Source organism: Scyliorhinus torazame, chromosome 2 (genome assembly GCF_047496885.1).
Source record: "Scyliorhinus torazame isolate Kashiwa2021f chromosome 2, sScyTor2.1, whole genome shotgun sequence".
Taxonomy (NCBI): Eukaryota; Metazoa; Chordata; class Chondrichthyes; order Carcharhiniformes; family Scyliorhinidae; genus Scyliorhinus; species Scyliorhinus torazame.
In genome coordinates, this window is record NC_092708.1 from 137,389,082 (window position 1) to 137,403,994 (window position 14,913).

A 14,913-nucleotide genomic window follows, 5' to 3' on the forward strand; every position below is an offset into this window, starting at 1 on the left:
CATGGCCTTCACTAATGGGGAATTCCAGGCCTTAATGAAATCAGATGGCATCAAGCACATTAGGACTGCACCATATCATCAGTTGTCCAAACATTTGGCAGAGCGAACAGTGCAGACTTTCAAAAATGGCATGAAGAAGCAGCCAGCCGCATCTATAGAAACTAGGTTGGCATGATTCTTATTTGATTACAGAACCACTCCCCTTACCACAACAGGAGTCACTCCGGTGGAACTATTGATGGGACGATTGCTTTGCACCAGGTTATGCTTGTTAATTCTGAATTTGGCGGTGAGGGCGGAGTCTCAACAGGAAAATCAAAAATGAAATCATAATGTCATAAGATCTGTGAGTGTTTAAGACTGGTGACGCAGTCTACATACGGAATTTCGGAGATGGCTCCAGTTAGGCCCCTGGAGTCATATCCGGAAAAAAAGGACCTGTATCCTACAAGGTGAAGGTGCAAGGCAAGGTTCTGAAGAAGCACTTGGACCACATCTGAAGAAGGGTGCTTGCCCCTGTTGTGACCTCGCCTCTGACTCCATCTGGTCATCATCACATAGCTGTTTGTAGGAACTTCCCGTACACAAATTAATTGCTATATTTCCTACATTAAAATAGTGACTACACTTCAAAGGTATTTCATTGGCTGTAAGGTGCTTTGTGACATCCTGGGGTGTTGAAAACGGCTATGCAAATGCAATAATTTTTCTCTAATCTATCATACTGTTTTCTCAGCAGATCCTGGTCATGGAACCTGTATTCCCATTTTATATTAAGATGTTGCTGAAGCTTTAGTGCCTTTGAACACTGCAGTTTGATGCACAAAACTATTTCATTAAGACAGTTGGCTAAAGTTTTAGTTGAATCACTCCTGAACTTTTATGGCTTGTGAAGCAGAAATTGACTTCAACATTGCTTGATTTGACAAATCCTAAGCGGTTTCTCTGAGGGTGCAATTGAAGATTCAAACCTTTTGGTGAAATAAATGTTGCTTGATCTAAATGGTCGATGACTGGAGTCAAATCAAATGGGTGGGGTTTTCTGTGCCCCACTCCCGCAGCAGAGGCTGCTCGCCATTGGCAGAGGCTGCTCGCCATTGGCAGAGCTGGCAATGGGGTTTCCCATTCTGTGCGCCCCTCGCTGTCAGGAAACCGATGGGGCCAGAAGATCCCGCCGGCAAGAACAGCCAGAAAATTCCGGCCGTAGGGCCAGCATTCTGCCGATGTGAATTATAAGCAATTGCCACTTCGTTGGCGGTGGATTTGTTTGGGCTGGAATTAGCGCTAAAGAGCCTAACAAGTTGGATCTGCTTATACATGCTCCACTCACCACACACTCTCATTCCAACCAACGGTGTGGTCAGAGAAGACCTGAGCTTTTAAAGGACACAGTGAAAAGTCAGGTGTGAACATCCAAGGGCCTGTAAGTTGTACCAAAAAGGTGTGTTTAAATCACATACTGCAGCAATGACGGTCTGAGTAAGGCCACCCCGGTCCAGAGGGGAACAGCCTGAGTGCTTGAATTTGGCACCGAGTTGTTCTCCATTACTGAAATAACTAGAAAAATGTGAGAATAACAATTGTTCTACTTTCTAAGTAATTTTGGAAGGGAACCTAAAAGTCAACAATTGAAACAATTGTACGCCTTCATTAATGCAGTGATCACATTTTTATCAATACTGTTATTTAAATATACAAACCTATTTTAAAAAATTTGTCCATGGGTTGCAGGCTTCGTTAGCCAGTCAAGCACTTGTCACCCATCCCTAATTGTCCTTGAGAAGGTGGTGGTGAGCCTCCTTCTTGAACCGCTGCTATCCTTGCCCTTCTAGATTGTAGAGGTTGTGGGTTTGGAAGGTGCTGTTTGATGAGTTAGGCAGGTCGGTTCGGTGTGGACTGCACTTGATGCAGCGATACGAGAAACAGACCTCTAACACTGTAGAAGACCCAACAAGGTTTTATTGAACGATAGAACTAACATACATATTTAACTGTGGGTCGACACTATACTGAACTGACTGGAGACCTTGTACTAGCCTGACCAGACTTACTAGCTACCGCATGGTGTTTGCACTGTGCTAGCCCGTGGACTCTGACTGTCTCAGTGGCTGGGTCCAGAGAGAGCGGGAAAACTTGTGCCCTCTGGCTTTATAGTGGTGGTGTCCTGTCTGGTGATTGGCTGCACTGTGCTGTGTGCTTACTGGTCATCTTGTGTGTCAATCACTGCCTGTCTTCACTTCATTATTTATATGCATGGATATTATGACACATTTGACTGACTCTTGGTGAGTTGCTGCAGTGCATCCTGTAGATGGTGCTCATTGCTGCCACTGTGCGCGGTGGTGGATCAAATGAATGCTGAAGGTGGTCGATGGAGTGTCAATCAAGTGAGTTATTTTGTCTTGGATAGTGGCGAACCTCTTGAGTGTTGTTGGAGCTTCACTCATCAAGGAAAGTGGAAAGTATTCCATCACACTCCCAAGTTGTGCCTTGTAGATGGTGGAAAGGTTTTGGAGAATCAGGGTGTGAGTTACTTGCCACAGAATTCTCAGAGCGTTGCCTGCTCTTTTTGTCACATTAATTATATGGCTAATCCAGTTCAGTTTCTGGTCAATGGTAACCCCCCAGGATGTTGATGGTGGGGCATTTAGCCATGGTAATGTCACAGAACGTCAAGGGGAGATGGTTGGATTCTCTCTTGTTGGAGATGGTCATTGCCTGGCACTTGTGTGGTGAGACTCTTGCTTGGTTCTTATCAGCCCAAGCCTGAATGTTGTCCAAGTTTGCTGTATATGGACATTATATATATAATTTTGGATATGCACCCGCATGTAAACTTGGTTCAGGAATGAAGATGTACAAGGCTGGTTTGAACCAAGCACATGTCTGGGACAACAATTCCCATTGAAGGCCAGAGATTAATGAGATAATCGTACGAGTATTCTGTAACATCTTTCAGTGACAAAATTGATTATCATCCATTCAGTCAAGATACTGAAGCGGGGATAATATTTTCTTTAAACAGTGTGTTGCTGCTCTTCCAATTTGTCTTGGAAAAGGGGCAGGGGTGAAGGTGAATCTTATGTTTTTGGAAGCAAGTTATGTCTTTCATGCATTTCCTCCGAATTGGTATTGCAACACTGATAGTGGCTTTAGGTTAAAACCACCTGTTTGCCTGTTGGGACAATGATTAATATTTTCAGATGGACTATCTGGTGCTGGGGACCACTACTGTAAATTCAAAGCAATGGTCTCCTGCTACTCAAATTATTGTTTCCACCCCACTCAATACAGATGCTACCTTGAGTTAAAATTGAGGCCTGTGTCAAACAGCGCAACTTCCGCTCAACTGGTGGAATGCCACAGGGATCAGCGCTGGGGCCTCAACTATATATAATCTATATTAATGACTTGGGAGATGGCTCAGAATGGATTTTAGCTAAATCTGCTGATGATGCAAAGATATACAACATAGAACATACAGTGCAGAAGGAAGCCATTTGGCCCATCGAGTCTGCACCGACCCAGTTAAGCCCACACTTCCACCATATCCCCATAACCCAATAACCACTCCTAACCTTTTTGGACACTAAGAGCAATTTAGCATGGCCAGTCCACCTAACCTGCACGTCTTTGGACTGTGGGAGGAAACCAGAGCACCCAGAGGAAACCCAGACAGACACAGGGAGAATGTGCAGACTCTGCACAGACAGTGACCCAGTGGGGAATCGAACCTGGGACCCTGGCGTTGTGAAGCCAAAGCACTAGCCACTGTGCTACCTTGCTGCCCCCAGGCATTGGATCAGCCAGAATGCAGGAAAGCAAGTTTTGAGGAGGACTTAGAATCTCCAAAGGATAAAGAGAGGTGAAGTGAGCGGGCAAACATTTGGTAGATGAAGTATAATGTGGGGAAATGTGAGATTGTTCACTTTGGTGGGAGGAATGGAAAAGCAAAATATTATTTAAAGGGACAGAGATTGCAGAATGCTGCAGTACAGAGGAGTCTGGGTATCCTTGAACACAAATCATAAAAATTCAGTTTGCAGGTAGAGCAAGTAATTAGGCAGACAAAAAGAATGTTGGCCCTTTATTGAAAGTGGGATAGAAAATAAAAGTTGAGAAGTCTTGCTACAGCTGTACAGGGCATTGATGAGACTGTACCTGGTTTTGGTGTCCTTATTTAAGAAGGCAAACTTGCATTGGATCCATATTAGGGAAAGTTCACTGGAGTGATTCCTGGGATGATTAGGCTATCTTATGAGGTATATTTGAGAAGGTTGGGTCATTACTCATTGGAGTTTAGAAAAGTGAAAGATGATTTTATTGAAATGTACAAGATTCTGAATGGGCTTGATAGAGTAGATACTGAAAGGCCTCATCCAGTCCACAATGATGTGAAGGCATTGGAGAGGGTACAGATGTGATTCACAAGAATTATTTCTGGAATAAAGAACTGTAGCTGTGAGGATAGATTGGAGAAGTTGGGACTTCTTCCTTGGAGAAAAGAAGGCTGATAAGAGACTTGATAGGGCTATCCAAGGTTTTGAGAGGAATGGACAGGCAAAATAGTGAGAAACTGTTCCAATTCAAGAGAGCATCAAAAACTATAGGACACAGATTCAAAATAATGAGGAAAAGGAGTTGAAGTGATGTGAGGAAAAGATTTTTCACAGAGCGTGGTTGGAGTTAGGAAGGTGGTAAAGGCACGTTCGCTTGAGTTATTCAAAAGGGAATTGGATTGTTTTTTGAAAGGAAAGAATGGTCAAGGTGACAGGGACTTGGTAACATGCTCTTTAAGTGAGCCAGTGCAAGCTCGATGGACCGAATGGCTTCCTTTGGCACTGTAATGATTCTGTGATGTTTCCCTTTGTGAAGGAACAGTCAAGACAGAGATGAGGAGAAATTTATTTTCTCAGAGGATTGTGAGACTTTTGAATTCTCTACCACGGAAAACACTGGAAGCTGGGTCATTGAATATAGTCAAGGCTAAGTTAGACAGAATTTTGATCTACAAATGTGTCAAAGGTTATGGGAGTCTGGGAAAAAAATGGAGTGGATCAGCCATGATCTTAATGAATGGCAGAACATGCTCAAGGTACTAAATAGCCCACTCCAGCTCCTATTTCTTATATTCTTATGTAGGTGTGTGTGCCTGTGGTGGGGGGAGAGTTGAGAGAACAATTGACATGGAGAGAATTTTACAACCCCCACCAGTGTATTTGAAGATGGAGCTGGGGGCATGTAAAATAAAATGGATGACTAGCACACCACCTTCCCACACACTGTCCGAGCTGTCCAGTATGTTATGATGAGCAGTTAAGGCATCAGCTGACCTGACTGCTCTTAGGTCTATTGATGCCTTTAAGTCACGGTTATAACTCTCACAACACCCATGGGGATGATCCAATTAGTCTCCCCGTGAGCCTCGTGGAGTAAGAGCTCCCCCGCTGAGGGGTGGAGGCCCATCAGTGGGCTTGTTAATTCATAGCCATAAAAGTCGGTCCAGGATGGAGCCGAGCCACAGAGTAGTCCTGGCAGGATGGGATCTACCCCAGAATACTGAAGGAGGCTGGAGAGGAAATTGCTGAGGCCTTGACAGAAATCTTTGGATCCTCGCTGTCTTCAGGGGATGTCCCGGAGGACTGGAGAATAGCCAATGTTGTTCCTCTGTTTAAGAAGGGTAGCAAGGATAATCCCGGGAACTACAGGCCGGTGAGCCTTACTTCAGTGGTAGGGAAATTACTGGAGAGAATTCTTCGAGACAGGATCTACTCCCATTTGGAAGCAAATGGACGTATTAGTGAGAGGCAGCACGGTTTTGTGAAGGGGAGGTCGTGTCTCACTAACTTGATAGAGTTTTTCGAGGAGGTCACTAAGATGATTGATGCAGGTAGGGCAGTAGATGTTGTCTATATGGACTTCAGTAAGGCCTTTGACAAGGTCCCTCATGGTAGACTAGTACAAAAGGTGAAGTCACACGGGATCAGGGGTGAACTGGCAAGGTGGATACAGAACTGGCTAGGCCATAGAAGGCAGAGGGTAGCAATGGAGGGATGCTTTTCTAATTGGAGGGCTGTGACCAGTGGTGTTCCACAGGGATCAGTGCTGGGACCTTTGCTCTTTGTAGTATATATAAATGATTTGGAGGAAAATGTAACTGGTCTGATTAGTAAGTTTGCAGACGACACAAAGGTTGGTGGAATTGCGGATAGCGATGAGGACTGTCTGAGGATACAGCAGGATTTAGATTGTCTGGAGACTTGGGCGGAGAGATGGCAGATGGAGTTTAATCCGGACAAATGTGAGGTAATGCATTTTGGAAGGGCTAATGCAGGTAGGGAATATACAGTGAATGGTAGAACCCTCAAGAGTATTGAAAGTCAAAGAGATCTAGGAGTACAGGTCCACAGGTCATTGAAAGGGGCAACACAGGTGGAGAAGGTAGTCAAGAAGGCATACGGCATGCTTGCCTTCATTGGCCGGGGCATTGAGTATAAGAATTGGCAAGTCATGTTGCAGCTGTATAGAACCTTAGTTAGGCCACACTTGGAGTATAGTGTTCAATTCTGGTCGCCACACTACCAGAAGGATGTGGAGGCTTTAGAGAGGGTGCAGAAGAGATTTACCAGAATGTTGCCTGGTATGGAGGGCATAAGCTATGAGGAGCGATTGAATAAACTCGGTTTGTTCTCTCTGGAACGAAGGAGGTTGAGGGGCGACCTGATAGAGGTATACAAAATTATGAGGGGCATAGACAGAGTGGATAGTCAGAGGCTTTTCCCCAGGGTAGAGGGGTCAATTACTAGGGGGCATAGGTTTAAGGTGAGAGGGGCAAGGTTTAGAGTAGATGTACGAGGCAAGTTTTTTACGCAGAGGGTAGTGGGTGCCTGGAACTCGCTACCGGAGGAGGTATTGGAAGCAGGGACGATAGGGACATTTAAGGGGCATCTTGACAAATATATGAATAGGAAAAAGAATAGAAGGATACGGACCCAGGAAGTGTAGAAGATTGTAGTTTAGTCGGGCAGTATGGTCGGCGCGGGCTTGGAGGGCCGAAGGGCCTGTTCCTGTGCTGTACATTTCTTTGTTCTTTGTTCTTTGAATTGGGAATGTTTCTTGTAAATGCTTTCCTTTGGAGATAAACCTTATTTTGGCTCTCCTTTCCGGACTCCTCCATGACTTACTAAAGTCACCAATTAAAGGCCATTTAAGGGTCTCTTTCCTCCTCTGTCATGATAATACATTGGGCAGAAGAAGGAATGAGGCCAGCCTGCTACTTTCCCAGCCCGTGGTGAAACGTGGGAAGCAAGGTGGATACCTCCTTTGGGAGGAAGTTACCTGTGCCCATCGGAACACCCTCACCCCTACCAGCCTTTTGAACCGGAGCCCCCCTCATACGCCCATCCCTCCATCTCCTCCCAGACCCCTCCTCCCTTCGCTAGGGTTCCCCTCCCTGGCCAAGAAACCCAAACTTACCTTGCAGTTTGTTATCCACTGATTTTCTTAGGACTTCCTTGTGATCTCAGCAGTATTAACAACTGCCTTCTGGCACTGCTGGGATACTCGGCTGCCAGGCAATGAGATCAATTAACAGTTCTTGAGGATAGTACACTCCACTCTGCACCTCCCCCACCATCGTAAAAATTCATCCCTTGGTCTTCTTTGTTTATTTTTAAAATGTTGAACTTGATAATGAAGGATCTTGATTTAAATTTCAACTTTGATCTTAAAATGTTATGGGTTTTGAGGCACAATTAAAATGCAATTTGATGAATCATCCAGAATAATTTGTTGGCTATTAAGTGCTCCAAAATTGTTTTTCAAAATTGAAACTAGTCTCAATTTATATTGATGGTCCTTCATAGTGGGGAATATGTATCTTTTTACATATATTTAGTAGAGTCAAGAAAGCTGCTTTGGGGCAGCACAGTGGCGCAGTGGCGCAGTTACTAGCACTGCTGCCTCACGGCGCTGAGGTCCCAGGTTTGATCCCGGCTCTGGGTCACTGTCCGTGTGGAGTTTGCACATTCTCCTCGTGTTTGCGTGGCTTTCGCCCCCACAACCTAAAGATGTGCAGGGTAGGTGGATTGGCCACGCTAAATTGCCCCTTGATTGGAAAAAATGAATTGGGTACTCTAAATTTAAATAAAAAGAAAACTGCTTTGTATTGAACAATCTGATTAGCTGCCTAGGGTGCGTTGGTTCATAATGGTGTTCCATGCTTTGCGTAGATACTTAAGCAATAATATCTCATGCATCTATGTCCAGGAAACTTAGTAAGAAGTCTTACAACGCCAGGTTAAAGTCCAACTTAGGAAACTTAGGTACAGGTGGGCAAATGCTAAGGCAAGTGAATGCCTTTGAGAACTGATAGAGACTGAAAATCAGCTCCACATTGCTCAACTAATGGTGATATGTGGGACCACACAACTCTTTTTCTCGAATACTTTATCAGTGACCTTTTGACTGCATATAGCAATAGACATAAGACAAATGTCAGAGGTAGGTTCTTTACTCAGAGAGTAGTAAGGGCGTGGAATGCCCTGCCTGCAACAGTAGTGGACTTGCCAACACTAAGGGCATTCAAATGGTCATTGGATAGACATATGGACGATAAGGGAATAGTGTAGATGGGCTTTAGAGTGGTTTTACAGGTCGGCGCAACATCGGGGGCCGACGGGCCTGTACTGCGCTGTAATGTTCTATGTTCTATGTTCTAACTCACCCTGCCTCAGTCTAGAAATTCAATTTCACTTAACTTGACAATTTTATGCCTGGTGAATTGAAGGATGAGATTATCACAGATCAAATCTTTCATAGAATCATAGAATCATAGAATCCTACCATTTGTGTGTCTCAGTGACTTTTCAAAATTTCCTGCTCAATTTTGACTTACCTTAACGCATGTGCTCTAAATCCCATTTTGCTACAAAGTGAAAAATACGTCAGTTTTGACAGGCAGCAGAATATAATGATATAGCCATTAATCCAGAATGTCACTCATGATAACCTATTCAGATTCCCTACCACAGATGTTTGTTTATGTTGTACAGACCATGGTTGTATTAGTATAATTTAGTAGCTCCAGTAATTAATGTAGAATGCATATTATATCAAATATGAATTCAACATGCAATATTACAAATGTGTTGTTTGTAAAAGAGAATGTCTGCATTTTACAATCAATGCTTTTTCATTTTCTTATTCAGAAGTAGACGAAAAGAGGGAGAACAATCCACAAGGTGAGGTAAGTTGAACGATATATTTCCTTCATACATGAATATAAATTGGCTGATCAATGTTGCTGCTACTATTTAATGACAGCTGTGAATTCTAATAGTGCCATGTAAACATTTTTATAGCTATTTTACAATCTCTTTCACAATGTTGTTGATTGTTCCAATCTGAGTGCATTCATTTAAGGCAAAGAGATATCTTATTCGGAAGCAATTATTTACCAGCCAAACATTAAACTCAAAAAAGAGGAACATTACGGGTAGAAAAAGGGTTTAAAATTGACCATAGGGGTTGGTTTAGCACAGTGGGCTAAACAGCTGGCTTGTAATGCAGAACAAGGCCAACAGCGCGGGTTCAATTCCCGTACCGGCCTCCCCGAACAGGCGTCGGAATGTGGCGACGAGGGGCTTTTCACAGTAACTTAATTGAAGCCTACTTGTGACAATAAGTGATTATTACTATTGTGAAATCCCATGGCACTATTTGAAAAGCGTGGAACGGCAAAGCTGAGATACTGCAAAAAGGATTCCCCGATTTTACCTTGATGCGCAGAAGGAATTGATGGGAGGTTACCAGGATTTAATTCCAGTGGGAAAAATGTGTCTAAGCAATTTGCACAGCCACAGTCAGAGGTGGTGAAGCAAGTGAATGCCAACAGCATTACATCAAAGGGAATTCAGAGATCTCACTAGCACTGAAAAGGTAAGGTTCCTACTCATATCTCTTTTACTCTCACTCTGTAACCCACAATCATTACCTCCCACCTCCCATCACTATTTTCTGAAAACAACATCAATGGCTTGTAATTATATATTGTTTTTAACTTAGTAAAATGTCCAAAGGTGCTTTACAGGAGTGATGCACGATCAATTGTACAAAGACTCAGATTGGGTACAACTGTGGCTTTATTGCAGTAAGATGCGTGGCCTCCTACAGCAGCTGGTGAAATGGCAGCTGAATGGAGGACACGCATATTTATACTCCTCCTCCTGGGCGGAGCCAGCAGGCAGGGGCTACTGGTGAACCTGTAGTGACCGAATGGAGTGTAGTGCATCAGGGAGGACCTCCTGCCAGCGAGAGGCTGGGAGGTTCCTAGACCATAGGGCCAGCTGGACGGCCCTCCAAACCGTCCCGTACCCCCTCTCTACCTGCCCGTTTCCCCGGGGGTTTTAGCTGGAGGCGATACCCCTGCTAAGCAGGAACTGACGCAGCTCATCACTCATGAATGAGGATCCCCTGTCGCTGTGGATGTAGGCAGGGAAACTGAACAGAGCGAAGATTGTGTTGAGGGCCTTGATGATGGTGGCAGATGTCATATCGGGGCATGGGATGGCGAAGGGGAACCTGGAGTACTCATCGACCACACTGAGGATATACGTGTTTCGGTCGGTGGAGGGGAGGGGCCCTTTGAAATCCACGCTGAGACGTTAAAAGGGGCGGGAGGCCTTCACCAGGTGCGCACGATCCGGCCGGTAGAAGTGCGGCTTGCACTCCGCGCAGACCTGGCAGTCCCTGGTGACTGTCCGTACTTCCTAGACGGAGTAGGGCAGATTGCGATTCTTGACAAGATGGTACAATCGTGTGACCCCCGGGTGACAAAGGCTGTCGTGTAGGGCCCGGAGTTGGTCTACTTGTGCGCTGGCACATGTACCTCTGGATAGGGCATCTGGGGGCTTGTTGAGTTTGCCGGGGTGATACAAAATCTCGTAATTATAGGTGGAGAGCTCGATCCCCCACCTCAAGATCTTATCATTTTAGACTTTGCCCCGCTGCGTGTTGTTGAACATGAAGGCTACCGACCGTTGGTCAGTGAGGAGAGTAAATCTCCTGCTGGTCAGGTAATGCCTCCAATGCCGCACAGCTTCAACGATAGCTTGGGCCTCTTTTTCGACGGACGAGTGCCGAATTTCTGAGGCATGAAGGGTGCGGGAAAAGAATGCCACGGGACTGCCTGCCTGATTGAGGGTGGCGGCAAGGACGAAGTCTGATGCGTCGCTTTCTACTTGGAAGGGCAGTGTCTCATCTACTGCGTGCATCCCGACCTTGGCCAAGTCTGCTCTGATACGGGCCTCAGCTGTAAGGGGAAACTGGGTGGACTGTATGAGTGGGTGGGCCTTGTCTGCGTAGTTTGGGACCCACTGAGAGTAGTACAAAAAGAACCCCAGGCAGCGTTTGAGGACCTTGGGGCAGTGGGGGAGGGGAAGCTCCATGAGGGGGCGCATATGGTCGGGATCGGGCCCCAGAACTCCGTTCTGGACCACATAGCCGAGGATTGCTAAGCAGGCCGTGCTGAACACACACTTCTCCTTATTATAAGTAAGGTTGAGGAGAGTGGCGGTGCGGAGGAATTTAGCAAGGTTGGCATCGTGGTCCTGCTGATCATGGCCGCAGATAGTGACAGTGTCTAGGTACGGAAACATGGCCCGCAAACCGTATCGGTCAACCATTCGGTCCATCTCCCTTTGGAAGACCGAGACCCCGTTAGTGACGCCAAAGGGAACCCTAAGAAAGTGATAGAGACGACCGTCTGCCTTGAAGGCAGTGTATGGACGGTCCGATTTATGGATGGGGAGCTGGTGGTAGGCGGATTTTAGGTCATTCGTTGAGAAGACCTGGTACTGCGCAATCTGATTGACCATATCAGATATGCGTGGGAGTGGGTACGCGTCGAGCTGCATGTACCGATTGATGGTCTGGCTATAGTCCACGACCATTCTATGCTTCTCCCCAGTTTTAACAACTACCACTTGAGCTCTCCAGGGGCTGTTGCTGGCCTTGATGATACCCTCCCGAAGCAGCCGCTGGACTTCGGATCTGATGAAGGTCTTGTCCTGGGTGCTGTACCGTCTGCTCCTGGTGGCAACGGGTTGGCAATCCGAAGTTAGATTGGCAAAGAGGGAGAGCGGGTCGACCTTTAGGATCGCGACGCCGCACCCAGTGAGAGGTGGTAGGGGCCCGCGGAATTTAAGGGTGAGGCTCTGGAGATTGCAATGGAAATCCAGGCCCAGTAATAGTGCAGTGCAGAGATTAGGAAGGACGTAGAGGCGGAAGCCGCTGAATTCTACGCCCTGGATCGTGAGAGTGACCGTGCAGAACCCTTGGATTGGGACGGAATGGGATCCGGAGGCCAGGGAGATCCTTTGATTGGCGGGGTAGTCCGTGAGGGAGCAGCGCCTTACCATATCTGGGTGGATGAAGCTTTCGGTGCTCCCGGAGTCCAGCAGGCAAGAGGTCGCATGGCCGTTGATTTTCACCATAGTCGAAGCGGTGGCCAGGTTGTGTGGACGAGACTGGTCTAGTGTCATTGAGGCGAGCTGCAGTTGATCGTCACTGGTGGTAGAAGACGGAGAGCGTGGGGGGCCCAGGTCGTGGAATGTCGTCGGCATTCATGCCCCGTGGGGAAGACAAGATGGCGGCGAATGAAGATCCTGCGGGGGACAAAATGGCGGTGCCCGTGGGCCGCACGTTGCGGGGGCGGGGCAAAATGGCGGAGCCCATGGGCTGCACGTGGACTGAGAGGTGGGGAGATGGCGGCGCTCACTGGCCCCGGGAGGTGAAGATGGTGGCGCCCTCTGGCTGATCGTGGTCCTGGGGGGGTGAAGATGGCGGCGTCAATTGTGCGTGTGTCAGAGGCGAGGGGGCGATAGTGGCAACTGTGTGGGCCTGGCACACTGCGGCAAAGTTGCCCTTTTTGCTGCAAGCCTTGCAAATGGTAGTGCGAACTGGGCAGCGTTGGCGAGGGTGCTTCTGCTGGCCGCAGAAGCAACATCGGGGACCCCTGGGGTGTGCGGATTGGATTGTGGCGCAGGCGTATTGGCTGGGTAAGGCCCCGGCTGGGGCGGCCATTTGCGGGGTCCAGGAGGGATAGGAGGGGTGGGCCGCGCAGCTGGAGGGGTAGGCCTGAACATTACGTGAGGCGACCGTCATGGAGAGCGCTAGTTTGTTTGTCTCCGCTAGGTCGAACATGGCCCCTTCAAGCAGTCTTTGGCGGATGAGGTCCGACCCAATCCCCGTTACAAAAGCATCGCGCATGAGGAGATTAGAATGTTCGGTGGCCGTAATGGCCTGACAGTCATAGTCCCAGACGAGTAGGATTAGGACCCGCCAGAAGTCTTCAATGGACTCACCAGGGAGTTGAGAGCGAGTGGCGAGTACGTGCCTGGCGAAGAGTGTGTTCGCTTTCTGCGTGTAGTTCTCTTTGAGGAGCACCATGGCTTCTGGGTAGGTCGGGGCGTCCTGGATCAGTGGAAACACGCTTGAGCTCAATCTTGAGTACAGGACCTGTATCTTCTGAGCCTCCGTCGGTCGGGTGTTCGCTGAGTTTATGTAAGCCTCAAAACAAGCTAGCCAGTCATTAAAGTCTTTTCTGGCGTCGGTCGATTGCGGATCCAGGTGCAGGCGATCTGGTTTGATTCGGATGTCCATCTTGAAAAAAATCTTACTGCAATAAATTGATGCACGATCAATTGTATAAAGACTCAGATTGGGTACAACTGTGGCTTTATTGCAGTCTGATGCGTGGCCTCCTACAGCAGCTGGCGAAATGGCAGCTGAATGGAGGACATGCATATTTATACTCCTCCTCCTGAGCAGGGCCAGCAGGCAGGGGCTACCGGCGAACCTGTAGTACAGGTCCTACCTTACATCCCCTAATACAGGTGTATTACCACAAGGAGCATTACCAAACAAAATTTGAGACTGATAAGGCAATGTTAGGATAGATGACCAATAACTTGGTCAAAGAGAAGTTTTAAAGAGCGACTTAAAGGAGGAGAGAGGTGGCGAGTTTTAGGGAAGGAATTCTGGAGCTTTGCACCTAGGCAGCTGAAAGCGGTTACCAAGGGTGGGGTGATTACATTTGTGGATGTTAAAGAGGCCAGAATTAGATGGATGCAGATATCTTGGAGGGTTATGGGCTGGAGGAGACTATTCATATAGAAAGGGGTGAAACCACAGAGACATTTGAAAAGGATGAAAATTTTAAAATCAGGGCATTGTTTGACTAGGAGCCAACGATCACAAGGATAATAGGTCAATGGGATTCAGGGTGAGTAAGGGAACAGGCAGCAGATTTTGGATGACCTCAAATTTATGGAGGGTAGAATGTGGAAGAGCAGCAGGAGGTTTTTAAAAAAAGTTATTTCACGGGATGTGGGGGTCCTTGGCTGGCCCAGCCTTTATTGCCCATCCATGAGGGCATTTAAGAGTTAGCCACATTGCTGTGGATCTGGAGTCACCTGCAGGCCAGACCAGGTAAAGATGACAGATTTCCTTCCCGAAAGGACAGTAGTGAACCAGATGGGTTTTTATGGTTTCATGGTCATCATTATACGTAATTCCAGATTCTTATTGAATTCAAATTTTACCATTTGCCATGGCAGGATTCGAACCCAGGTCCCCAGAGCATTACCCTGGGTCTCTGTATTACTAATCCAACGACAATACCACTACGCTACTGCCTTCCCATTGGGATAGTTACTTCCACAGGTATCAAATGCATGATTATTTCAATGGCTGATGAGTTGAAGCAGGAGTGAAGTCAGGCAAGTTACAACACACAGATAGGCTCACTTGGTGATCATGCCAATGTGTGGTTGGAAGCTCCATTTGGGCTCAAATTATGTTGGTGAACAGTCTGATTTTGTCTCAGCTAGTTGCCTGCTAGAGCAATGGACC

The 14,913-nt window shown here is 46.9% G+C and overlaps 1 protein-coding gene across 3 annotated transcripts in view; it reads left to right on the forward strand.

The window, feature by feature from the left end:
• ppp1r1c (protein phosphatase 1, regulatory (inhibitor) subunit 1C) overlaps nt 1-14,913 on the forward strand; it is a 190,397-nt gene that overhangs the window by 64,562 nt on the left and 110,922 nt on the right. For all 3 annotated transcript variants that reach the window (XM_072477623.1, XM_072477612.1, XM_072477617.1), the window contains exon 3: nt 9,210-9,247. In XM_072477623.1, the coding sequence (XP_072333724.1) occupies nt 9,210-9,247 (38 nt within the window). The remainder of the gene's footprint in view (nt 1-9,209; nt 9,248-14,913) is intronic.